The 26,963-nt window shown below is 43.3% G+C and overlaps 1 protein-coding gene across 1 annotated transcript; it reads left to right on the top strand.

Moving 5' to 3' along the window:
* The first annotated feature begins 1,069 nt into the window (after positions 1–1,069).
* On the top strand, positions 1,070–25,520 carry crocc2 (ciliary rootlet coiled-coil, rootletin family member 2). Its single transcript, XM_028403859.1, has 36 exons — positions 1,070–1,084; positions 1,243–1,396; positions 1,556–1,674; positions 8,117–8,254; positions 8,319–8,402; positions 8,710–8,813; positions 9,807–9,951; positions 10,388–10,494; positions 10,960–11,166; positions 11,794–11,890; positions 12,066–12,155; positions 12,239–12,373; positions 12,466–12,665; positions 12,789–12,971; positions 13,346–13,490; positions 13,577–13,723; positions 13,802–14,032; positions 15,498–15,691; positions 16,104–16,231; positions 16,541–16,710; positions 16,808–16,987; positions 17,202–17,336; positions 17,406–17,549; positions 19,462–19,700; positions 19,776–19,935; positions 20,024–20,191; positions 21,169–21,553; positions 21,630–21,760; positions 21,838–21,958; positions 22,062–22,225; positions 22,320–22,760; positions 23,210–23,359; positions 23,445–23,636; positions 24,311–24,442; positions 24,894–25,073; positions 25,169–25,520. The coding sequence occupies exons 1-36, from the start codon at positions 1,070–1,072 to the stop codon at positions 25,250–25,252; spliced, it is 5,799 nt and encodes a 1,932-aa protein (XP_028259660.1). The 3' UTR covers positions 25,253–25,520.
* Positions 25,521–26,963: the final 1,443 nt, after the last annotated feature.

Here is a 26,963-nt window from a genome sequence, read left to right as displayed (position 1 = left end):
GGAGGTCCACACAGAGTTATCGCTGCATGATAAAAATACTGTTCACCGCATATTTACAGTCTTTACATGCAGTTATTGCATTTAAAAGTACTTTTTTTCAAAAGTTCAAAAGTCTGGGATTACTTGGAAATGTTTTTTAAAAAAACGTTTTTTTTTTCAATGAAGATAACATTAAAGTAATCAGACTACAGTCCAGACATTGTTAATGTGGTAAATGACTGTTTAATGCAATATATACAAAGGTACAGAGGCCCGTTACAGCAGCCATCACTCCTATGGTACATTCTGTTAGCTGATCATGTTAAAAAGGCTGATTGATGATTAAAAACCTCCTGTGAAATGATGTTAGCACAGCTGAACTGTTATGCTGATCAGAGACGCTGTAGGACTGGCCTGGTGACCCCACACTTTTGAACGGTAGTGTACAGTTTGTCAGGGTTCAGCGGCGAGGTGAGGACACAGGTGCAGGACAGTGGTTCACAGTGAACAAAATCTTTATTTTCTCCAGGCGGAGTCAAGAAACAAAGATAATTCCTGATCAAGGAGTTAATTAAAAAAAATACAATGGTTCTTCAAGGCTTGGCTTAACTAAGAGTTCAAGATAGGAACAAAAGTTCTTCATGGCTTGGATTTCAAGGTGGTTCCAAACAGACGAGGTTTTACCATGCGAGGCTGACAAGGCACAGAGTAACAGCATGAATCCACGAAGACACAGAACACACTGACCCCGAGAGAAGGGAAGACACTCAAGATGTACAGAGGATCAGGGAAGACAATGAGACGCAGGTGGCACACATTAGGGAGGAGCAGGTAATCACCAGAAACACAAGGGAATCAAACTCACAGGGACACACGGGGAAACACCAACCAAGGACTTTCAAAGTAAAACAGGAAGTATGAGACATAATGACACAATAACAGAACACACGTTAACCCAGAGACCAAACCTAAGAGGACAACATAAAAACAGTAAGACAAGCTGAAACAGAATCCAAGTCCTGACACATTTACTAAGGACTTTATAGACTAGGCTACATGTTGAGTTACTTTAGGTGTGTAATCAGTAACCATGGTTGACTATGGGGTAAACTAATTATGTGGGGAAAAGACAGGAACAAGGAACAAGTAAAGTTGGCCTGCTTCATGCTCTCGAACAGATGACTTAAGTAAGTATGAGTACTCCTTGTACTGCTGTCTTAACTGTTACCCCTTCGTAAGAAACGTGTTGTGATTTCATTGCAGAAATTGGAGGAGTCTCTGCTACACTCTGATGGCAGCTCAGGAGACAGGAGTCTGACACTTCAAGGTGATGGACATGAATACGGTGCCACACCTGTGCCTGTTTCCACTTGTATCCGCCAGATCGTCACCCGCAACCTGGCTGAGCAGCCAGCTGGTAAGAGAAGAGAGTTTTAATTGTAATGACCACACAAAAGCGCTGAATAATCCAATCAAAACAATAACTCTGCCTTGCCAGATATCAGTTATCATTAGAGTATATCCCATTTGGTAAGACTGACACTTGTGTATGCATGATCTGATTTCCTAATCCCAGATGAGAGCTCTGAGGTCAGTGAGCTGGAGGAGAGCAGGGCCCTGAGGGAGCAGCTGTCTCCAGGCCAGATGGACCGTGACCAGCGGCTAGTCAAACAGACCAGTCTCACAGACAGGGTAGGATTGACATGAGGTAGCAACACATTTTCAGGTCAAGGTCAAGCTGTGGAACGTTATTTACATTTTGGATTTTTTTTGTGTTCATGTTACTTTAATGTTTGTTTCGTAATAATAATTAGGGAAAAACACTAAGATGTCTACCAAAAATCAAAATGGATGCACACGTAATATCAGAATCAGAAATACTTTATTGATCCCAGGGGGAAATTGCTTATATCAAATATATATGCAAATATCAAGTGAGTACTGGATGCGATGTCGACATCTTATCAAAATAAATACTAAATAAAACATACTGTATGATAGATATGTTTTTTTTGGAGATGAGATCAAGAAGGTCAGCCACACTGACTGCAGAAAGCTTCATGCATTTGAAATGGAATATGGCTGCAGTAAACTAAAGTGTTGCTCCACTCTGCAAGGAAAAACCCTTTGGGGGTAAACAAACATGCATGAAGATTGAAACACATCTGCATGTACTGTAGGAAAAACGGACTCACTGTTAGACGCATACATCAATAATACATTTTAAATATTGGCTGTAGACCTTAACTACATTTTATTTCTTAGAGAAAGTTCTGTATAAGCATCCATTGTGCACGGTGTGTCTGGGTGCATGTGTATGTGTCTATGTGTTTATACGTGTAAATAAGCGAGGGGGGGAGGTTTCATGAAGGGGTTCCTTGTGGTCTGCTCAGGTAGACTCAGACCCCCGTGCTCATGGGGACCGGCGTCTCCCTTCATTGCCCCCCCATGGTTGCCTCTTCATGTAGTGGCTGCTGTTTTGGGGGAAAGTTGTGAAGGTCATTGGCTGCCTCCCTTGAGACTGTCTAAGAAAAAGCTCATTTTACACGGTGCACAAAGCAGCCACAGTGATTACACTGCGCTCATTCTGCTGCTTAAATCTGATGAACTCACACTGTTTGCTTTGCTCTCTGAGCTTTAACCAAGGCTATAAATATAACTTAATTAGTTCAGAAGATATAAATAGCATATTTATTTTGTTGTTATTTTTAGATGTGTGAAAAAAGCACTAAACATGCAGAAAAAACAACAGTAGTAGTAGTAGTAGTAGTGTCTCACAAGTCAGGAGGTTCATTACTCCTGTCGTGACTCGCTGCTGTCTTCTGTTTACTGCTCTGCCCCTTCAAAAACAGCATGATTGTCTGGCAGCTTTGCTTTTATGTGATGTTAATGCACTGTGCTAACCAGTGCCCTGGAGCCAGGTATACTGCCTTGGATGTGGCGAATAGATGTACACAACATTCAGACAGGCAGTTTTAAGATCACACAGCACTCTGCCATATCACTGAAGAAAATGGATAGACTTGGGTCTGTTTTATGTGTCGGTCTGTTTTACAACCATACTCATATACTGTTAATCTGTATGTATTATTCATATTTTATTTATTTAGAAGGTTTTCCGGTCTGTGCTTTAAAATCATTGCACCTTCTCTGTATATTATTTTGAACATTTGGCTACAGCACATTTATTGACAATGAAGTCTGTGTTGGTTTTTCTGGCAATAAGTGAGTCAACATGAGGCAAATTATTAACACAAAACATATATTGTGGGATTGACACTGTAGAATAACACATATATATATCACTATTTTTAATGTACAGACTCAGGGATGGCATTAACCTCCAGTTTATCTGGTAGAAATATTCATAGCATATTCAGTCAACTCACAAAATTTTCTTTGAAGTAGTTTTCTGTTGGACAAATGGTCCCCTATGATACCACATATAATTACAAAATCCTAGGGGTTCTTTCTCAAATTCAGCTGGTGTCAAAGTGTCATACTGTCAGCACTGGTCAACCTACCACAGAGCCTGTGACAGGTTTGAAACATACATAGTCCTAAATCCCCGGCTTTTCTTGAGTTCCTTTGAGCTGTCTATTAACGCAGCACTGGTGAAGTCACACCTGGACTCTGAAAGCCTCCCTCTGTGTCCCTGTTAAGTCACTCTTCCTGATCTTTGGTGACCCCAGAAAATTGCACCTGAACCAGGATAAACCTTGACCCAGTTTGTGAGTCGAATGGCCTCAGGAGGTTGGAGAACATGTTGGGGTGAATTCTGAACCCTGTGTGTTGATTTTGGAGCCCTGCCAGTGTGCATTTTCTCAGACATGGACATCCATACCATACTGCCTGAACGCTCAGCAACTGCCTGCACAATACTGCAGTGTGGCAGTCCTTGGATAAAGATAACTCTTACTGAATGATTTCTGACACCAACTGCCATTTGCCTGTGCCCTCTGGGATTGTAAATCCCCGGGGTCTCTCCACGAGGACCCTATCCAACATAGCTGGAGCAGATAAAGTCTGTTTTTAAGGATTGGGTTACTGTCGTCTTTTACCCTGCTACCCTACTCTGTTTCCAGTTTGTTTTTCCTGCTGGTACAACCTTTACTCATTTAGGCTCCAGTTTGAATGGAATGCTGCCAAACAGTCCAACTCTCAACTATCAGTAGAAATTGTAAAAATTAATTGCCTTCCCCTGAGAAAGTATGCCCCTCTGAATATGGGATTTTGTGATGAAAGTATTCCATTAAACCTTTCAACATCTGACATCGGGCTTCTACTGTTACCTGGCTTTAAAGTCAAACATTAAGGATACCATTCAGTTCAGTTTCACATGTCAGAAAATGTCTAATCAGATGTGACATCTTGAACTGATTGAGCAGATCTATGTACAGTACATGGAGGTTTTGTGTTGCATTGTCCTTGCTGCGGGTCATTTATGCTAAGTGCTACATAACTAGCTAAGAACACAACATGTATTGACAGTATGTCTGTGGATGCTCTCATTCATGTAGGCCATGTTGTGTTGATGCATCGTTGTTGTTGTTGTTGTTGATGTATTGTTGGTATGGTGTACACAGATCACAGCAGCTGTCCCTATGTCCAAAAGGTTCAGTTTATTGTACCAAGCTCACAGCAGCCCCTCCTCCTCTTTCTCCACATTTGTTATCCCACATTGTGTAATTACTGTCAGTGATGATACATAAACAGCTTTCACAATCAGCTGGGGCTCTTTCACAGAGTCAGCACTCAGGGGGTAATGTGATGGGGGGGTGTTGTTCAAGTAGGATAGTACGTTTTTAGGCAGCTTGGGGGCGATGGACATCCGCTCCAGCTGTGTTTAGGAATCTGACAGATAGTGCACTCCATTAATTCCCTTTATTAAACCTCTGGGCCCAGGCCAAGCCAGAGAAAACGATTGCAGCTGTAACCCTTCACATGCTGACTGGACTGAGCACTCACGGCCAGATGTCGCCTGGGTGAGTCAGAGATGGGAGGAGAGTTGACTGAGGTTGTGGACTAATGTTTGAATGTACAGTACCTGAAAATAAAATCAATATAAAAACAGGTCTCTGGAGAGAAATACCACAAACAACAGCTGGGTGGCTGGTTAGTTATCAGAACTCCAAATGTTGTGGCATTCGCTCATGAGAGAAGACTCTAATCATAACTTGGTAACTGAACGAACTGGAGTTTGATCTACCACATAAGCAAGGCAGCAAGTTTTTGGCCCAAACACCAAAGCCTTTACAAGGGCCTTGAAAATGATTCTCTTGTTGCTTGTTGGCAGATGAATCAAAGCAAGAATATCCCTTGATGTTGTTTGAAATATTTATCAAAAGAGACAATGCAAGGAGTGGCACAAATCATAAATATCAAGAAATATAAAAAGCTAATTCGAAGCACATTTTAAGAGCCTGAAAAGTCTTACACTTTGGAACTATAAGCAGGGCTCAAGAAAAAGATACTTGAGATTAAAAAAAGAAGCAGGACCCATAGCCTCCATATGGAGGCATAAACCATACCATGACATAAAGGCTGTTTTATATAAATTGCATTTTGAACATTATTGCAGAAGTAGATGACCTTAAAAAAAGTGGGCTACAGTGGGATCGGGCTCAGCTCACTTTACGGAGCCATGGAGACTGCTCATGAGTAATTGTGCTCTGAAGTAGATCATAAATAGCACTGGTGTTTAGCAAGCACACTTCTGGGCCCCCAGTAAGCCCTGTAAGCCCCCGAGTTAGGGCAGATGGAGGACTGGGATTACCAGCTTCTCTCTTTTGCCTTTGCAGTCACCAATATATTGGTGTGTTGTGAAGAACAATGCGTTTGAGCTCGCTTGGAGATGTGGCCAGTGAGATTTAATGATGCAAGCAGAGTGAGGGAGTAGATGGTGAGAGTTTTGTGAAGGAGGGGGTCTCCACTCCAGATTGTAATGGCGCCCTCTTGGGAACTTTCTGCACAGAGCATGGCTAATCCAGAGCAGCCCCTGGCCTCCTGCTTTACAGCTGACTGGGGAGAAACTATAAAAAATCGTCATCTCTGTTGTGTGTGGAGTAGGGGCGAGGCGCTGGCAAGAAGCCCACACACTGAAGCTATGTATGAAAAAGCACAAACAACCCTTCACATCAGAGCAGGGCGGGGATCCTTAGGAGTTGCCGGGGACACCTGGTCATTGAGTGCACAGCAAGGTATGAAGAGTGCAATCTGCTGCTGTGATAGTTGTTGATAGAACTGAACAACAGAGCTTTTATTGCAGACGGCTGATGACAGTGTGTGTGTAACATCCAGAGCTGCACTTTTCAGGCTGTTTACACCTTTAACCACACAGATATGTTGGGAGATATGTGCGAGTAAAGGTGTCTTTTTGCTTGCAAACAAAGTTTTGTTCACATTCAGTGTTAATGATCAATTAGTGAAATTGCTATGCATCTATACATGGTGCTATTGATCATTGCAGTTTTCTGCAACAATGCATAAACAGACCTATTCAATAAACCATTAGTCTGCCAAGCTGCTGGTGCATAGCCAGAATATACCAGTGCAACCCCAGCTGAAATGACAAGCACACCCTCACTATGAGTGTTCTTAGAGCAGTGTTGTTTGGTTTTGGTTTGATTTGTTGGTTTGTTTTTTCCCCTGGTGTTTACAGTGTGCCTCGGGGCACATCAGTGGAGAATAATTAAGCTTCTTAAGTTTCCAAATATGTTTTTTTAGGGGGAGTCTGATTTACTTTTAAATTGTTGACATGAGTTACGGTGCATCAATATTAGATCTCTTTACAAGGTTTCAAATGTTGTTCCTATGTGCTGCAAACGTTGTGTGCTGTGGCTTTCAGTCTTGTTAGTAAGTCAGTGTTATTGCTTCGGTTGTGCCAAAATACTTGAAAGATGCATAATCACTAATGCTCCACTCACAGCTGTTTCCAGGAGTCCCTTTAAACACAGCTGCTGCAGTTCTGTGTGTTTCAAACACTCCGCCCATGTTGTTCCTCCCTTCTCAGTCCCTAAAGCTGTCACCTCAACAACGGGCAGTAAAAAGACGTTTTTGTGCTCTCCTGGTCCGCAGAGAAAAACACCAAAAGCACAGAGCCAAGTGTGTGATGGCAGTTAGTATGGTTTGTAGTATAAATGTCTGAAAAGGGCATTTGAAAATGTGTTAATAATGGTGGCAATGTGACTGGGTCCAGTGTGGAACAGTGAGACTATTGTCTTGGCTCTCTGTGAGCCTGCTGGAGAGATTAAGCACCCAGAGAAGAGATGAGGTACAGAAGAGAGGAGGTAGGGAGTGGGTCGCAGGGTTGATTTGAAGGGCTTGGATGGTGGTTTGGTGTGTGTTGCAGGGGAGGGGGGGCTCCCTCACTCTCTTCCTCTCTTTTTAAATGAGAAGTCGGCAAGGGCAACTGGAGGCACGCAGTGTGTTGTAGTGCTCTAGGGCCATGTGGTTTGTATTAGTGAGGACAGGGTGTCTGGCACCAGGATAGAGAGTGGGTGGTGCAGTGGGAGTTGGGTTGTATGAGGTTGAGAGGTTACAGGACATTTGGATTTCAGATAAGGGAGAGAATGAACTTCCATGATGAAATAGATCAGGACATTTGTAGCACTGTTTTTTAGATGCATTAGATACATACAGTGTGCATAAACACCAGTATACAAACACTGTACTTGGACATTCCATAGCTTGAAATGAATGTTCTCCTCCTTCATCCCATCTGTAAGTCAAGCCAAGTGTTTGTTCAACCCTTACCCTGTGAGTGCTGCTCTCTAGGGGAACATATTATGATTTAATTTTAGCATTTGTATCTTTCAAGTGTGTATTGAGCAATTAACAGATACAGAATAGTGTTCGTTTTATATAAATTATAAAAAATTTTGTTCATTCTCATATACACTTTTTTATTAACTCATCTAAAATCTTTCTGCACATGTCATGTGTATAGTGGAGTGGGAGCACACTACAATATAGTAGTCACACTACAAACATCAGTGACAGGATTACTGTCAAAGTCTCTTTTACACACTATCAATGAAACTGAATATGATGATTTTACTGGTCAAACAAACCTGTAAATTATATATATTAATCTCACTAAAGCTTGTTTTTTTCATGTCACTCTTTTCTGCTCTAGATGTTGCAGTCAGCATTGGACTCAGACCAGAACAGTGTATCTATGCAGAATAAGGAGAAGGCCTATAGGCAAAACCTGCAGGCCTATCAAGAAGCTCAGCAGAGACAAGCTCAACTTGTCCAGAAGCTTCAGACCAAGGTAGCTTTGAATCCACACTTCAGGCATTTTTTTCATGTTGAAATAAAATGTTCTTTTTTGCTAGGTTCTTCAGTACAAGAAGAGGTGTGGGGAACTAGAAGAGCAGGTGTTGGAGAAGACTTCAGAGTCTGAAAAGATGAGGTTGATGGTGAGTCTAGTTTTTGGGGGGCACAATATTCTGGCAAAAGTCACACAATAAAAAGAGCAGTTAATAAATATAGTACAGGAATACAAAGCAATGTCAAGCACACAGATGGACTGTAAATGTTGTGAATAAGTTTTATGTAAATCTACCTAGCGTAATTTCTTCAAATATTATTGTTGACTTTGTAGCCTCCACAGGGAGGTTAGAGTACAGATTTACACTGTAATTATGTTGTTTCATAAATATTAAATTGAGCTATCAGGATGCCAGTAGTGGTCTTGTGCGTATATGTGCATGAATGTCTGTTCAGCTGCAGGCACACCTGGACTCAGCCGAGCGTCAGCAGCGGGCAGAGCAGGATCTCAACATGGCTGTCCAGAACCAGTCTGCTCAGCTGGAAGAAGAGCAGAAAAGGTGAGAGATTGGCACTGTGCAGTGCTGTTCATCCAGCCAATAAAGAAAGGTGTGCGGCATCTGTATTCATGAGTAATGTACATTAGGGAAAAAGCACATAAAGTTTAGAATCTAGGGATATGAAACCCAACATCAGCGGGGGATGCTATTCGGAGGCACGACAGTAAATTTATGGATAAGCCTGTTAGAAATTTGCTACTGTTTTCTTTCCCTGTTTCTTGTTGAAACGCAGAATGTGCAAATATTTCTGAGAAATGTGTGGACCAGAGATTTGCTGCAGTTTTTCCCTGTATCTGCTGCAGGGAGAAGGCAGAACCTGCCCTTTGGCAGATAACCTCAGCATCCAATTTGTCAGAGAAAATTAGCAGGCTCTGTTCTCCAAAACATTTTAATAATGCCTTATTATGTGTGGGCCAACCTCTGGAGGTAGATTTCAATGCCCTATGATTTATACAGTTATGGAGCTTTATTTGAAATACCCATGGTAGAAGTTTTGCCAAGGAGTTACTGTCTAAAAATACTACAGTTACAAAGCTTGATCTTCTTAAGCTCTTTGTAATGTAAGTGTATTGTAGAGATAAGCCCACAACCATCAATTACATGCTGGCACTACTTTCTCCCCGTTCCCCACATCCCTAATTATGTCTAAATGCTGTATCATCCCATATTTGCTAACATGGGTTTGGTTCTGTCTCACACAGATAACCAAACAAAATAAAATGCCGTGCTTTACTGAAACAGGGTGTGTGTTGAGTGTGAGAATGATGTAAACATTTTGTAAATGACTCTACAAGCAAATCTGGTTGAAATTAAACCTAAGTTGACACAGACATTATAAAACTGTCACACATGTTCACCCTGCAAGTGCCGTTGGCAAGGGTGGATCTGAGCACTGTGATGTACAAACAATGTATTTGTGGGCGCTGTGATGGGATTTATAGGAAGGTGTTCGACAGATGTTTGTCATTGTGTCATAAGTCTTGTTATCTCCAGGTGTGCCAGTCTTAGCCAAGTGAACTCTATGCTGCGAGAACAACTGGACCACGCCAGCACTATCAACAAGGAGCTAACAGAAAGCTTATGGAAGGCCTGTGAAGATGCTGAATTGTGTGATACCCGTCTGCGCAGGGAGCAAGAGGTGAGAAAGCCACAAAATGAAGTGCTTGAATCAGAAAGGCAACAGGGGAAGCTCATGTTCATCCCTTTCTGCACATAGATTGTGCAATTTAACTCTTGTTGAGTTCACATGGGGTAGGAATTCCATTCATAGCCAGTTTTGTCAATTCATTCTCATTCCCTGTTCATTTCATTGCTATGATTTTTGAGTTGTTGTTTCCTGTGAAAACGTTCCAACTGCTGAGGGGAAGGAAAATTTTGTGCAAACAATCTGGCGTCCGTGCTGTAAATGGGCTACATCTGTTGATTCAGGGAAATCCAATTATTTGTATGTGTGCCAGTATCCAGGAGTTCCAGTATTGCATCTGTTTGGGATCACAATAAAATGTGACGTTGCTGTAAGCGACCTATACCACTATGCTCCAGTCTCCAGTCATCTTGTCTGCCTGTCCCTGCAGACATGTGCCTCCCGGTTGGGTCATGAACAGGCTCGTGTCAGAGCACTGTGGCGCCAGGCTGCCTCCCTGCGGAGCACTTTCACGCAACTAAGGACTTTCACTGACAGGTGAGTGTGGCGCACTGCCAGAATCCCTCAGGCGACTCAGGATTCCACAAGAACCCACCCCTCTCCTGTGTCTCACATGCATGACTGTGGTGAATCCATCTCTGTCAGCCAAGGATCAAAGTGAGAGAGGTCAACAGGGTCATGCTTATTGTTTCCTCACAGGGACTGATGACTTCAGGTGTCTGTGCCCACTGGGGAAATCATATATCAGGGCCTAGCTTGAGCTCTTGGATTGAGGAAGGCTCCAAATCTATTATGTTTGAACCACTGTATTGAAGGTTAATTTGCTCTGCTCTTAGACAGCAGAGGGCGTGCTGAACTTTAACCTGAAGACTAAACTCAGAGCTACAAACATCCATCACCTTCAAATGCAAACACAGTTTCCTCACAAGTGTTTAATAAAAACCAGCATGTCATTTTCCAAACTTAAATGCGTTCTGTATTCGCTGCTACTCTTTTCAACAGAACCTTGTCTGATATGCGTGGGGAGTGCGTCGCTGCCAGCCAGCAGCTACATGTTGCCTGTATGAATTTAGACGCCAGAGTAAAACAAGAAAGCACCTGTAGTGGTGTGGAGATGTTAACACTGGAGAGGCAGCTGAAGGAGAAACTGAAGGAGGCCATGCAGCTTCAGGCTCGCTGGGATGCAGAGAAAGTTGAATTGAACTCCAGGTAAAGTAATTTTTATCTATCCATCTGTATCTTTTATAAAGAGGTGAAAGTGCACCCCAAAGACACAGGAACATGTGTTTAATACAAGTCTATCAAAAGCTAATACATTTTCCAAATAAATTGGAACTTATTTTTTACTAGGGCCTGTAGGATCCATTCAGTTTGTACTGTGTACACATCATAAACTGAAATCAAAATCTTGTGCTTGAGGTCATCTGTAGTGGAATCATTTGATCACATTCTTTTTGCCTGAAAGAAAAGTCCAGTTTAATCCCCTCCATGAAATCCCAGAACTTTATAGACTGTATAAAGTTCGTATTATTTTCAGGGAACTAGAGCTCTTGTCTAAATAAAAAAGAATCAAGCCTTTTGTACCATCTCCTGTGCTCCACAATCAGAAGGTCCCAGGAATCTTATGCTTTTGTATTTTGGATCTAAGCTGCTTTTGATCTCATCAAGTCTTTGTTAATCCCATGATTGCATTCACAGAACATGATAGTGTTGATGATCTAGTAGGAGGTGAACATGCCAATCTTGCCTTCTCTTTCAGAGTCTCAGAGAACTTTGTGTGTGTGTGCGTGTGTGTGTGTGTTCTCTGTCAATTTCCACGATTGTTGGTCCATCTAGAATCTTGGAACTCTCAGACACATTGAAACACCTCCGAAGCCAGAGCAGTGAGAAGGACGCAAGCCTCAACACCATGCAAATCAGTCTGGACAGAATGGTAGGACCTCGGGAATCAACAGTGGGAGGTGTCAGATATACGGGTGGCTAAGAGGGGCAACTTGGGTGGGGTCTGGACCTTAGCCTTGATAAAGTCCAAAACTTCCTAGTCTAGAGGGCTGCAGTCTGGGGTATGTCAGACTTGCTCTATCTCACTTAAATAATTTCCTGCCCAGGAGACGAGGAGAACAGAGGACAAAGCTGAGATGGAAGTACTCCAGACAGAGATCCAAGCCCTCCAAAAGACTTTATGCCACATATACAAGGTCAAAGCCAAAGTCTAAAGCTCCTGCTAGTTTTTCAGTAGATTAAAACATTAATCCCTTTCCCAACCCAAATTAATTTTCAGTTGGTTGGCAGTGAGAGTGAGAGTGGTGGTTCTGAAAGTGCGTCCACCTCCCCTCTCTGTGGACGGTCTCCTTCAAGAAACACTACCTTGATGGCTGTACAGAATGTGCTCTTCATGCACCAGAAACAAACACAGGTATAACATTTGTAAACATGTTAAAACCCACAATATTCTCCACACTTTAATGCAATAACACTTAACCTACTTAATCACCAACCCTTACATAGGACCTACGTGCTCGCTTGGATGCTGCTCTAGAACAAGTGAAAGCACTGCGTGATCACCTACAAGAGAGGGACTCAGAGAGAAGGATGTTAGAGCACAAGCTCCAGGAGGAAAAGAGGGAGAGTCAGGAGGCTAAAAAAGCTTTGGACCAAAGCCTTAGAGAGAGCGACAGATATCGCTGCTCACTGGATCTCATCTCAAGGTACTATCCATTCATCCTTCGTCTCTACTGTGTTGTGACCTTGGTATTTGCCATATGAAGAGATATCATGCTGTAATACAAAATTATATTATGTATTATATATGTGCTGACTGTGTTGTACAGTAAAAAAGGGAGCCTGGAGAAACTACTGTCAGGGCTGCAGCAGGAGGTGGACTCTCAGCGTGGTGAGCTGGAGGTGGTGCGAAGCTCCTCACTGGAACTCCAGAGACAACGGGACCTCCTGAGGCAACAGAGGGAGGATTTGGAGATGCAGCTGGCACGCCAGCGAACAGAGGCCCAAAGAGGGTACAGCATGAGCACAAAGAGTGACCATTACACAATGCATGTTCTGTCAAGTACAATTGTTTTTAAGCTTCATTTGTTTAGAATTCAGATCAATTCCACATGTCATTCTTCAGCCAGCAGTGCACACAAATGACATTTGGATGAAAACGTAAATCATTTACATAGCATTACTGTGTGTACTTTTTCTCTTGTTCAGGGTTTCTTTGTTCAAAAATTTGATTAGCTGAGAATTGGGGCAGGACATGCGATCTAGGGGAAAAAAAATCACTTAGTGTTCTGGCCTTTGGCATTGACATTTTTCAAAGTGGAGCTAGATTATGTTGAAAGATCGAGTGTGTGAGAGAGATGTATATGTAATACATTTTGTCTTTCAGGGAGAGAGGTCTGCAGGAGCTTGAAGGGAAGTACTCAGATCTACGCCATGAACTGGTGACAGCGAAGGAGGCTCTGAGTCAAATCACCCTGCAGAAGGAGGTGCTGGAGGATGACAAGGGAAGTCTTGCTGTGGCTCTCACAAAGGTAAAGTAACGTACGGTACTTTTTAACTGGCTCTGTAAAGCTCCTGAACATTCATATCCTTGTAACGTTATTGACTCTCTCTGTAGATGGAGTCCCAGTGCGCAGCACAGGAGTTGGCCCTTACCAGACTGCAAAATCAGGAGGCTGCTCTAAAAGATTCTCTTGCCAAAATGGCTGCCCTCAGTGAAGGTTTAGCCAAAGACAAGGTGGAGCTCAATCGAGTTCTGCTGCAGGTGAGTAGCTGTGCACCTGCTCTGACTCATGAATCCAAGGCAGCGGACATAACAGAAGTGAAATATATTCCTTTCCAGACAGAAGGAGAGAAGACAGAGCTTGGTGAGCGTAGACGAGAAGCTGAAGTGGAGCGGGCAGCAGCCAGAGAGGATGCAGCCCAGGCACAGAAGGAGATGATGGATCTGCTTGTGGACAAGCAAGCCTTGGAGATTTCACACAGCCACTTACGGGATCTCAGCCAGAAGCTAGAGTCAGAGCTGAGCCTCCTTCAGAAGGAGAAAGCTCAGGCCCTGGACAAGCACTGTCAGGTCAGGGACCTCTGGACATTCACACTGTTCCCTGCTCTCACCACATGGGAGAGCAATGTTGATTAAGTTATTAATAGCTTTGGGAGGGTTCATGGATCTTGTTGTCACATTACGTGTATAGGAGGTACAGCGCACATCTGCCATGATTTTTTTGGGAGGGGATATTGAGCAGTTTGAGCCCCTCTTTGTATTTAATGAGTAACTTGGGATGCAACAAGCAGGGGATCTGCATGAACAAGATAGATAGACGCATAATATCCAAAGGGGGGTTAGAGAAAACACCAATAAATTAACACCTGAAGTATTCCCATTCTTAGCAGATCCAGATCTCCCTGTTTAGTCCCCTAAAGAATGAAAAGAATCTTTTCCTGTTTTATTATCTGTTCTGTGTGAAACTGGGATATCTATGTTGATCTGAGTCAGAATATAATAAAGCTAAACAATTTGACAAATTCCATCCAAACATTTTCAGATAGCTTATCTGTAAAAATAAATCAGCCATGAATATAACAAGCCCCGGAGTAGCCTCCACCTCACTCAGCTCATGTTTCATCCCCTTATTGGACGCTACTCACATCATAACATTGGTGTAATTCATCCACTTTCATATTTACCTAAGGAGAGACTGAGCGACGTTGTGTGTTAATATTTAGTTGGTGTGAGTTCATTTTCGTTAGGTCCAAAATCAAATTACGGTGATCTTTGCTTCAAACAATCTGCTGCAGTGAAATATTAGACATTTTGAGGCCTGTTATATATAGCGTGATTATGTGTTAGCAACTGGCACAGTCCAGCATGAAGACTGGATGCTATAAAGTACAGCTAGCCTGGATTTTTCCAAAGTTTAACTTTTGGAACGATGTTAATCATCCAACCTTTTCATGAAATGCTGAGCAGTTTCTTTAAATCACACTAAAATTAACTCACTGTCCTTTTTATCCATGAAACTTAATTTTCAGTTACTTAATGTGACTTAAAGCTTATGCAAATTAATCATGTTTCCGTTGTATATTTTCTTCTTAATTCAGCAAATTTCAAAAAGATACTTCCCTGGAATCTTTTCCTCAGCACCTCCAGATGCTGAATCCTCAATCAATATATTCCCAGCTCATTGTTTTTATTGCTAGACATAGGTCCTGTGGTGTGTCATGGTGATTTAGGTGGTAATCAGAAGGAGTCATAATCCTGCTGTTCATTTTTGTTTTGCTTCAGAAATTGCATTGGTCATGACCCTGAATTTTCTGTACTACTAAATAACTACTTAAAGTTGGTTTAACTCAACTAACCTCAAGATGGGTGTGTAGGGTTCAATATTAGTACAGCAAATGCTTTAGTAAAATGTAAAGACTGGATGATTCATTCTCACTCCTGGCTGCTCTCATTCTTATAAAAATTGTTTGTCATAATTCTGTTATGAAGTGTTTATGTTAGAAAAGTGTGTCTGCTTTTGTTTGCCTTTCTCCAGGTCAAAAGGCAGATGCAGACTGTGACAGAGGAGCTGTGTGCGTGCAGAAAGGAGCTTGAGACACAGACCACAGCCCTAAAGAGAGCTACCCATGACAGGGAGGAGCTGGTCAAGGACAAGGCAGCTCTGGATGTTAAGCTAAATGCTGCTGACCGAAAGGCCTGTGGTCTCACGCAGGAGCTGGTTGCACTGAGGTCTGTGTCTGTGTATGTCTGTGCGTATTTGTTTGTGTGGTCTGACCTCTGAAATGTTTGGGAGCTGAGTTTGGTATTTATTTCCCAGTTTGTTTTCAGCAGTTGCATTCAGCATAAATGACAGTAAAATCACATTTTAGAGGTTCCGAATGAATATAAGTCATTAAAAGCTAACCTTGTGCGTCTGTGTGTGTTTGCTTAATACAAGTGCCACAAGTGTGTATCCACTCTGTGACTTTTTACGCATATTTTTACTCTCTTAAGTACAGTTTAAGGTAACAAGAGTCTTTTGGTAACATGTTTTTATTTGGAAACTATGCTCGTGATGGTTTATTGGGTTTTATGACCTCCTACACCTAGAGATTCAAAGGTCTTTTTTCAGAGCTCAAACCTCTTTGCGGCTCTGTTTCAGAGCTGAGAAGGAGTCCCTGGAGACAGCTCTGTTCGAGAGCCAGGAGCTTGCCTCGTCTCTGGAGGCCGAGTGCACCAGGTTGGAGGGGGAGAGGCGCGGATTGTTCGTGGCTAACGAGGCCTTGACGCGTGAGTAGCCCGCTCCCTCAGAGACCCTACTCTTTTCTGTGCCAAACCCTCTGGCCATGAAGCCTTTCCAGCAGCCCACTAGAGATCCATATTTCAGCTGTGAGCTCTGCAACAGCTGGGCTGCAGCACACTGGAGCTGCTTTCTCAGCTGACCAGTGTCTGACCAATGCACACATGGATCAGATAAGTGGTGTTAAACTAGCATGTTCCATGTAAACACATGGAGGAGCATACATAAGCATAAATAAACTACTTTGGTCCGTCATCTGTTTGTTCTGTTTATTGACTTGGGTACATTTATCTGTCCAGGTGATGCTGCCCAGATGAGGGTGGATGCTGAGCGCCACTTTTTACAAGCTAAACAAGAGCGGAGTAAATTGGAGGAGAAGCTGGCTCAAGTGGAGAAGAATGCCCTGCTGACCCTGAACCACAGAGAGCAGATTCACAGAGAGCAGCTGGAAGCCGAACGGCAGCAAAATGTAGAGTGGGATGGTTCTAGTGACTTTAAACCAAACAGAAAATATGATTTTGCTGCTATCTCACTAGAATTGAGTGTCTGTCTTCACTGGTTGACAGGAGCAGCACTGTGCGGCGCTGATGGCTCAGCGGGAGCAGGCCGAGGAGCAGCTGCGCACACAGTGTGAGGAGCTGCGTGTGTTCAGCCAGAAGGAGCTGCAGCAGGTGCAGGACGAAATGGCCAGGCTGCAGCAGGACTTCAGTCAAAGCCTCCTACAGGCCGAGAGTGAGAAGCAGCAGGTGTGTGAGGTGTACTTCACATATTTGGTCTCAAATTGTTGTTGACTTGTTTTATTAGTATTAGTATGAGTATTTAGGGTAGTCTTCATTGTAAAGCATGTTCATTCCTGGGACCTACAGTGTGGACATTTATCTAATCATGATGAGGTCCTGTATGTCCAAAAACCTAAAGTGTATGTGTACATATTCCGACCACACATTCTGTTGTGACCAGGCTCTGTCTCAGAAGGAGGCAGAGAAGGCCACACTCACAGAGAAGCTAGCATCCTTACGACAGGACCTGGCCACAGCAGACATGGAGATGGAACGCAAGCAGAGGGAGGCGCTCAGCAAACAAGAGCAAGATAAGGTACACATTGCATAGTTATCCTGGCTCTAGCGTGTATTTTAAATAACCAAAGTGTATCTTGTGTTTCAGAATGCAATGGCTGTTCTTCAAACTGAGCTGCACAACTTGCAGAGTCAGTTTGAGGAGTCTGTGAACTGCCATCAGAGAGCAGAAAGCAGTCTAACTGAAGAGATCAGAGAGCTGAACCAACAGAGAGAACACACTCAACAGGAGGTCAGGACCTTTCAAATCCTCACCTGTTTTTTCAGCATTTCTTTTCAACATAAACATTATGCTTGTTGCTTCAGTGGGACTACATGATGATTCATACAGAACTATTTGACAAACCATAGAATATATAGAGTGGATGTCACTCAGTAGATGGCAAAGGTAGAAGGCTCACAGAAATGGATGGGGAATCGCAGGCTTGTTTGGCTTGGCAAAGGGTTGGAGACCTCTGATCTGCTTCTGCTGTGAGGGAGAGTTTGCACCAATTAGTACTACTGTGAGGCAGGGCCATTTACCATAGGCCTGTGTTGACATTGGCCAGTGTCAAAGAGCTTTACTAGCATCAGGGTGCGATCAGGTGCGGAGTGCGCAGGGCCAAATCCTACATGGAGAGGTGCTGTAGCGTCCCTTCTCAAAACTCCTACTCAGCTCTCATTTTCTGTGTTCTTTTCCTGTCAAGTCCACTGAAGGAAAATTTAGATCTGTTGACCTTAATATAAACATAGAAGTGCAATTACGGGCTATAATTTTGGCCTAGTGACATACCGCTCTGAGCCAAATGAGAGTTGTAAATCTCATCTCTTGGGGTTGCTTGAGGTCAGGACTTGAGGCATCGGGTCGCTGGGCGTTTTAGTGAAATAACAAGCTCACACTCACCTCATTAAGTTGTAAAGGCAGAGTTGTAAGGGCCTCAACCATGTCTTGATTTAAAAGCCTGGATTCTCTGGAAGAGGGGTTTGTTTATCTGTGTGGGTCTTTTTGGTTTTAATAAAAAATAGAAATTAGGGTCATCCTGTCTTCGTGCTGTCTCCTTAGTGTCGTCAAAGCATAGTGAATGAGGAGGTGTGGAGCCTGAGCTGAGGAGTTTTGAGGTTTGGTCAGTCCTCCCTACCATATATCAAGTCAGACTTCAGCAACACTTTCATATTTGGCTTCCACCCCTTACTTACTTACCTTACTTCCTCATCTCAGGCCTCTCATGTCAGATAGTTAGAAAGTAGGAGCTAGAATGTGCAACAAAAAACACGAAATCATGAAAGAAAAAGAAGGCAAGAAAGAGGGAGAATGAGAGAGGGGAGGATACGGTCCCTGGTACCATAATATGAAATCAAAGTTTGAGTTAACCCCTTGTGTAAATAAGCCACTGGGGGAGTGTTTATTTTCTCCCTTGCAGCAGCGAGAGGCTGGCTCCACTGGGACTCCAGTCCCCCTCTCCCATCCACATAACACAACACTGCTGCCCTCATATTCTCTGCCCTTCTCCTCCACTCCCCACCCCAAAAAAATCAGATAAAATAAAGTATAATTGGCCAGATCAGCACTAGCTTGTTTTTTCTCACATTAGAGTTTATGAAAAGGAACCATCTTGTGTGGCCTCTAAACATAACACTCTCCCTCCTCCTCATCCTGCTCCTCATCCTCCCTCTTCTCCTCCTGTCTCTCCTTCTCCCCCACCAATTCACGGGGGGCTGCTGTTTATCATGCTGCTCTCTGTGGATTCCTAACACTGCGTGCTGCAAAGAGGAGATAGGGAGAGACAGCACCTGGCTACGGGCCCAACAGGCTCTTATCCATGCCCAGATAAGCACATGCCTCCCTACTTCTCCTGCTTCACAAAACATGTTGCCATAAAACAGAATATAGGTCATAGAGTATCTTGAGATTATGCACATCGCACTTAAAATAGTAAAAGTTGAGATTTAACTTTCAAACAATGAAGCCCTAATGCATTATCTGATCCAAAGTCAGTGTTACAGTATGATGTAGGGATTTCTAACCAGATACTGGTACAGGTCCAGTCCAAAATAAGGTCACAATACTGTGTTGTTGAAATTGGTTTTGTTGCTGTTTATTGTCCATCCATAAGACCTCCTAATTTACCCTCATTGATATGCCATATGATTAATTCTCTGTGAAGTTAGAGGGCCTTCGACGGCAGCTGCAGGAGGCAGAGGATGGACTTATTAAAGGCCAAAGAGAACTGATTGAGGCTCACAGAGAGCTTCAAGGTTGCGCACAGGAGCGAGACCAGCTACGAAAAGAAGCACTGGACCTGAGAAGACAGTTGGGTGATGAGACCAGAGACAAAGAAGCAATACAAGTCTCTAACCAGGAGCTCAGAGCTGTCATCAAGAAAGCAGAGAGTGAAAACTCCAGGTACCGCTGTACACGGGCCAGATGATTTCACATTAATCTGCTCTTTTTAACATTTTTAACATCTTCTGTAATTAGCTTGAGACGAGCTGTGGAGGAGAAAGAGAATAAAGTGGTCGTCTTAGAGGAATGTCGGAGCTCAATACACCAAGAGGCAACCACCCTAAGGAGTAGTATGAGGGAACTAGAGAAGTCTCATCTGCAGGCACGCAGAGAGCTGCAGGAGCTGCGCAGGCAGGTAACAAGTTTATTTAGGTTGCTGGTTTCCAGCTGATTTATTTTCAAAAATGACCTTCAAGTACGTTTTGCTATGTTAATGTGAACAGGTAAAGGTCCTCGAAGGCGAGAACAGCAGGCAAAAACAGGAACTGCGAGAGCTGCAAGCCCGGGTATGTCAGGAGGAGCAGAGGGAGGAGGAAGCACGGCGCGAGGCTTTTACTCTCAAGCAGAGAGTGCTGGAGTGTGAGGCTGGCAGGGAAGCTGCGCTAAATGAGGTAGAAAGCCTTCAGGTATTAGTCTGTTAACAACGTGCTACAGCAAACATTCCCTCTTGGCTTACATACTTGAAGAATTCTTATCATATTCATGCAGAGACCCAGAGGTGAACCATAACACACTGTACATTCTACTGTAGCAGTGATGGGTTAAGCTGAGTCTACTTGAAAACGTTAGCTTAACAACACCTAATTACTTAACATTTCTTAACTCTTTGAGTTGGGAAATGAATCTATGTTTTCTGCATATAAATCAGTTACTCATTGTTGGAGCCCATGGTTCTAAGCTGGAAAAGGAATGGAAAATGTCCTCTCCGGGTTGGGGACGAGTTATTGCTTCAGGTGGAGGAGTTCAAATACCTCAAAAAAGGGAGTGGAAGATCAATAGGCGGACTGGGGCGGCATCAGCAGCAACGTAGCTCCAGTGAAAAAAAGAGCTGAGCCACTAAGCAAGGCTCGCAATTTACTGGCCAATTCACAGAGCCAGTTGAGGTGGTTCAGGAAGAGGATGCTCTTTCCGTGTGATGTGTTCTGAGCATGTCCAATTAAGAGGAGGACCTGAGGCAGACCCAGGACACGGTGAAGGGATTATGTCTCTGAGCTTGACCTTGGAATCCCCTTGAATAAGCCTGATGAAGTGACCAGGTAGAGGGAGGTCTGGGTGTCCCCATCGTAGGAAAATATATGGATGGAGAGTTAATATTGAATGTTAGTAGCCTGGTTAGTGTATCTATTTGCTGGCTAAATGCAGTAATATATGCCAGTAATCACATGCTACTTGTCTGCTGTGAAATTTTGCCTAATACACATTTTTTCTTATTAGTAAAAAGGACGAGCTTGTCACCTCAACACACATGATTTACAAAGACCATATCCTACGAGAGTCTGTCTACTGAATTGTTAAATTGTTAAATTATAATTTGGTCTAACAGAAAACAGAAGAACACGCAGTAAAACAAATTTGTTCTCTGACACAGGCCACCGGTCTGCAGTGTCGTGTGATGGAACTTGAGAAAGCGATGCAGCAGAACCAAGAACTGCTGCAGGAAAAAGAGGCTTACCAGCAGCAGTGTGACCACAAACATAGAGATACCACTGCCCAGCTGGAGGCAGCGCTTGAGGATGCCAGGAGCCAGGTCAAGGAACTCTCCATGCAGATGGGACTCACTGAAAACAAGGCCCGGGGTCTGGAAGAGCAGCTGGGCCAGAGTGATGCCAAATGCAGGAACCTGGAGCTCAAGCTAGCAGGGCTTTATTCAGCTCTGCGCCACACTGTTGGTATCAATCGCACAAGACGTGCAGACAAACCTGGGTCACAAAGACGGTCTCCATCTCCCTGGAGAAGGCACATGCAGGTGAAAGGTATGACACTTTGTGAGAGAATATCCTGCTGCTTATAAAGTAATTATATGAATATGTAAGTGTGGTCTCTGCTCAGGGGGGGAGGGTGTGACAGGAGGATCTGTGTTGTCCATGTGTCAAGGTGAAGAGAATGAGCTGAATGTGGAATTGGTCCACGCAGCCCTACAGGAATTCCAGCAGGACCTGAGGGATGCACAAAGAGAAAGGGTATGCTCGCAAGATTTAATGAGTAAATATTGGCTCAAACTCTGATTTTTGTAAAAAAATGTTTTTTTTGCCTTCAGGATGAAGCCAAGGCTCAGATTGTCAGTCAAAGTCAACATGTAACAGAACTCAAAGGCAACCAGGAAAAATCAGCCACCCAGCTGCTACAACTGCAGAGATCCCTGAAGCAAACAGAGGAAGGTCAAAAGCCAGTGAATCTTATACACATACAGTTATTCACATGTACAGAGAAGTGTTTTATTTCCATACAGGTAAATGACTTTTTTATTTTTTGCTCTTTCAGGAACGCAAGAGATGGCAGAACAATTGCACAAGGCAAAAACCTCCCTTTCCTTACAGGAAGAAGCAGCGTATCGTACAGAGAGGGAGAAGAGAGGCCTGGAGGACGAGGTAGCTCAACTCAGGACTAGTCTGCAAGCTGCTCAGACTGAGTCCAAGGCACTGCAGGTATGTAAAAGCTAAATGCTAAAGAAATATTGAAAGAAATGCTGTGCAGCATGTGCTGTGAGATTGAGGCTGTCCTGTCCCAACCTCTCCATAGGATAAATTGGAAGTCATGCAGGGGTTAGAATCTTGTCTAAATGCAGAACAGCGGAAGCTAAAAGAGTCTTTGGAGACAGCAGAAAGCAGGGTGAGCCGCCTGGAGCTCTCCCAGCGCACCCTTGAGGGTGAGCTACAGAGGGCCCAACTGAGGGCAGCAGAGCTGGAAGCAGAGGTGGGGGCCCTGCAGGAGAGACTGACAGACCTAAGAAGGAAACTGAGTGAGAGTGAAGACCAGTGCGCAGCACTGAGAATCAGTGAGGAGAGGCTGGCCATTTCACTGACTCGAGCTGAACAGCATGAAAGCCAGCTCAGACAGCAGATTCACAAGCTGACAAACACCCTCAGCGACAACAGGTCCAACGCTGGATCCCTGGAGGAGCAGATCACACAGCTGCAGAAAGCTCTGACTGCCAGTGAGCAGGACCGCAGGCTGCTGCAGGTACAGGCTGTCACCTGGTTACACTCACTACTCAGCAGAGCACATGCTGTCGGAGCAGTAGGGGGAAATTTATTTGAAGACATTTCTTATGTTGCATGAAACAAATTATGCCTTCACTCTGTATTAAACTATAATATGCCTCATACAACATAGATTAATTTGATTTAGAGTGTAGCTGTGTACCCTGTACAGCTCCAGGCTGTGGATTTTTTATTTATATTTGCTGCTGCCTTTCTCCTGGAAAGGCCCAAAGAATGGAGCAATAAAATCCTTAGGCAAGCTCATACAGTGGTTTTAGTGTGGACTGCACCTTAAGGGTAATGTAATTTCTCAAAAGCTGCTGGCTCATTGCAATTAAAGTCCAGAAATCATTCAGCTTGCAACAGAATATCAAGACCTGAAAAAGAGATTGTTTGGGTCATTGTAATTCAACATGCGTGTGCCCATAGGATCGTCTGGATAAAACACGAGATGCCCTTTCAGAGAGTAAGAGGCTAAATCACACACTGAAAGAGCAGAGCCAGAACCTTCAAAGAGCCCAGGAGGACTCAGAGCTTAGAATTTCTGAGCTGGAGAAACATAGCAGAACGCTGAGGGAGGTGAGTCACACTCCTACACTGTAAGAAAAAAACAAAAAACCTTTGAGGCTTCATTTTGACGTATGGTTGATTGACTGTGTCCCAGAGCCTGAAACAACAACAGGAGGCTGAAATGCAAACCTTCCAGCAGCTGCAGAGAGAGAAGGAAGAACTTCAAGAAAAGTTCACCAACCTCCAGAGCTCTCTGCAGAAGCTACAGGGAGAGAGAGCAGAGATGGAAAAGGTGCTCACACGACTTGGTAAAGACAAGTCTACTCTTAGAAAGACTCTGGAGAAGGTGAGGTGGCTTATTACCGGCACTATACCAAAAAATCAATGAATGTACAGCGATATATATAGAAGACATTTTACATACAGTTTTTTTTTATGAATTGCTCTGATACAGTTCAGCAGTGTTTCTTAATGGCATAAAGCTAAGTGGCTCGCTGGACACTAAAACAGTGAACTGCTTTTGGCTAACAGGCCTAAAGAAATGTGCTGAATATGAGGTAAAAGATGTGAAAAGAACAGCAGAGCCAAACCACAATTGGCTTTAAATGCAATTAAAGCATCTTAAAGTCAGTTCTACAACTGCTGGAAGCCTTTGTACGAAAGCAGCCAGGACTGAAGTAATATGATTTTAGCGCAGGTCAGAAGCCTTGCTGCCACATTCTGGACTGAGTGAAGACATGCAGTTGCCGTAGCATTAAGACACATAAATGAGCAGCAGTATTAATGCTCACTGGAATGATTTGAATAATTTGCTGTTTTATTATTCTGCAGTTAAGTAATATTTGCTTAGTTTTCTATGGTGAAACTGAGTGACCCTGAAGTGATGGAAACATGTAGGTGGACTCTGAGAACCAAGAGGCTCTGTATTTGGTTTCTGCTACACACATCACAGGAAGGCACATGAGTGCAAAACAATCATGGTAAAGTCGTTCAACATTATGTCACCCTTGCTGTTGTCAGGTGGAGATGGAGAGGCTGAGGAAGGAGGAGGAGGCAGCATCTGTAGCCAGAGAGAGAGAGCAGTTGGAGCAGACAGTCCACAGCCAGGAGCAGGACCTGGCTGAAAAGCAGGACATGGTGCTGTCACTGCAGGTGAGAGGTGGGGCTGGAGTAGTAATTAGATATATGGATATCTAGCTCGTATTTAATCCCCTTAAGTTCTTATATCAGGAGTCCAGGTATAGTTCCACCCTGGGCCCTTTGCTGCATGCCTACACCCAATGTCTGTCTCCAGTGATCACTATCAAATAAAGACAATAAAAACAAAGTCTCAAATGGATAAGGCAGAAATGAAAATGGAATGTTTTAATTATTTTTATTAATTATCTAGATTCTCTTCATAAATGTCATGTCAGTGAGTGCACTTACATGCATGAAAGACTAGATAACAATACACCTCTGCGTCTGTAGTGTTTGAAGAATTTGCAGAATTTTTGTTGTTTTCACCATTAAAAAAACCTGTTTCCACAGTGTCCAAAGATTTAACAGGTAGGCCGTTATCTTTCTTATACTTTATTTTTAAACTCATGCTCACTGTCTTCAGGCTCACATCTCTCAGTTGGAGCACTCACATGCACAGCGCCTCCTGGAGGTGACAGCCCGTCATCACCAGGAATTGGATTTGGAGACAGATCGACTGAGAGACTGTCAGCTCCAAGCAGAGCTAGCCTTAGAGACAAGGGAGAAGGCTCATCGGCAGAGGGTCAGAGGCCTGGAGGAACAGGTATAACAGCTGTTCCCTATTGTACAGTAAACTTATATGTGGATTTTTTTTTGGTAATGCACCTTTTAATTCCCTTATTTCTTTGTTTTCCATAGATGCTGACTCTCAAAGAGCAGCTTGATCAAGAGACAAGAAGACGACAGGCATACTTCAGTCAGATGCTCCATCCCGGTGTGTAGGCAGAGAGCGTGCAGTGAAGTATGTAGCACCTCTGCCTCCTTCCTCTTCTTCTTCACTCACTGTTCCTCTGGCAGCTTCCCAACTACTTTATGCTGCAAGATACATCCACATTTGGAAGCACACAAACACACTCCCAGGGCTTTTGCTCCCACCCTGCACATGTGCACACTGGATTACAGTAATCTGAAGGAAAACTCAACAACAATAAACAATGAGTGTTTTGTTTATAAGTGAACTGGATGTGCCAAATTGTTTTAAGGATTTCCTCTGGCCCACTACATTTGGCAATTCTTAGTCTGCTTATGCTGTGTCATTTTTTGGGAAACAGTGTGATGAAATGTTTCCCTGGTTGGTGCTTTATTCTACTCTTTAATTATATGTATACTCATTTATCAAATTGATCATGTACTAATTTTATATGTCAAAATCCTCATCCTAATGAGAATATAAATATATACATGAATATAAATCCAAATATTTAAAATCATTGTTTGCAGATTTCGGTGGGTTTTATGGTGCTGTGATGTGTTGAAAGTTGATTATTATCATGGTATGTTTATTGTAAGTAATCATTAATACAATAGTGTGTGAAAAATCAACGATTGTTTTCAATAAAATGTGAAAACATCAGAGCAGAGTTACGTTGTTTTGCAAAAGAATCAGCGGTGATCATTCTGCTGGCCAAACGACTTTGTTATGGAAAAAGTTTTCAGTTAGCTTTGTGAAGGACAGCACTGCCCTTTCATGGCATGTGAGTTCTCACCATTAAAAAAGCCTTTGTGGATTTAGTGTTGTGGGTGAGAGAATGACCTTCGCTCTCTTTTGCCAGTGCTGTCTTCACTGTTTTCTTTCAAAGATAGTTGCAGACTCCGAGGTCTGAAGGGATCATTCTGTCTTTAAAAGTCTCACTGGCAGCCCTCCTGTAATCTTTCACATCTCTAGAATATGGAGAGAAGATGTTATCTTCCTCTTGCTGATTAGAAACCGCAACTGTGTTTTCGCTGTTTACATCTGCTGTGTGTAAGTTTAGTTTATTTCAGTTCTTACAAATATACTCTCTGTACAGTTTATTTTTTTCAACAGTGCACATGTCTTCTCCCTGTGTAGCAGCATGCATTGGTAACTGTACATAGTAGAGGGGAAAATCTTGTCAGAGTTTCTTTAAAGCAGTCCTTTGATTATCATAGATCCGCCCATTGGTTATCCAGTTACCGGCCTCTCTTTAGCCATTGGCTGGAAGGAGCTAATTATGCAAGGTAGTGAATCCCTGTGGGGGAGGTGTGGCCAAAGCTGAAAGAACTCCTTTGGCAAGCAGAATAGAGCTTTTATTGAGGATATTTCTAAGCTGACCATCAGGGACCAAATCGCTGGATTGTTTAAAAAAAAAATCATCTCAGCTGAATCACGCTGCTCCCCCTCTTTCATTTCTTCCCTCGTTTCATTTCAGTGAGACGGACTGTAGCTCATGCAGTGCCCAGCAGCAAGCAGAATGCAAGGAATCTACAGTATTCCCCTGTCTCACACAAGAAGCCCAGTTCACTACTAAAGGACAAGTGAGGAGAGACACAGACAGAAGCAGAGAGCAGTCAGGGGAGGATTCAGTCTGCTGTGGTAGAGAGGGGGAACGTATGGTCTTGTCCTGTTCTGCTCTGCTCTTGTTGCCTCAGGTGTGCGCGCTCCTCCCTCCCCTCCGCAGTGCCTGCTGTCAAT

This window comes from Parambassis ranga, chromosome 4 (genome assembly GCF_900634625.1).
Source record: "Parambassis ranga chromosome 4, fParRan2.1, whole genome shotgun sequence".
In the NCBI taxonomy this organism is placed as follows: domain Eukaryota; kingdom Metazoa; phylum Chordata; class Actinopteri; family Ambassidae; genus Parambassis; species Parambassis ranga.
The sequence above is the reverse complement of the archived record's forward strand: the minus strand, read 5'-3'. Positions and strand labels throughout refer to the sequence as shown.

Bases quoted from the DNA above. Each gene is read 5' to 3' on its own strand.
- crocc2 (XM_028403859.1), top strand. The intron at 17,550-19,461 runs GTCAGGACCTTT...TTCTCTGTGAAG, and splicing joins GAGAACACACTCAACAGGAG to TTAGAGGGCCTTCGACGGCA. The intron at 21,761-21,837 runs GTATGCTCGCAA...TTTTGCCTTCAG, and splicing joins GGGATGCACAAAGAGAAAGG to GATGAAGCCAAGGCTCAGAT.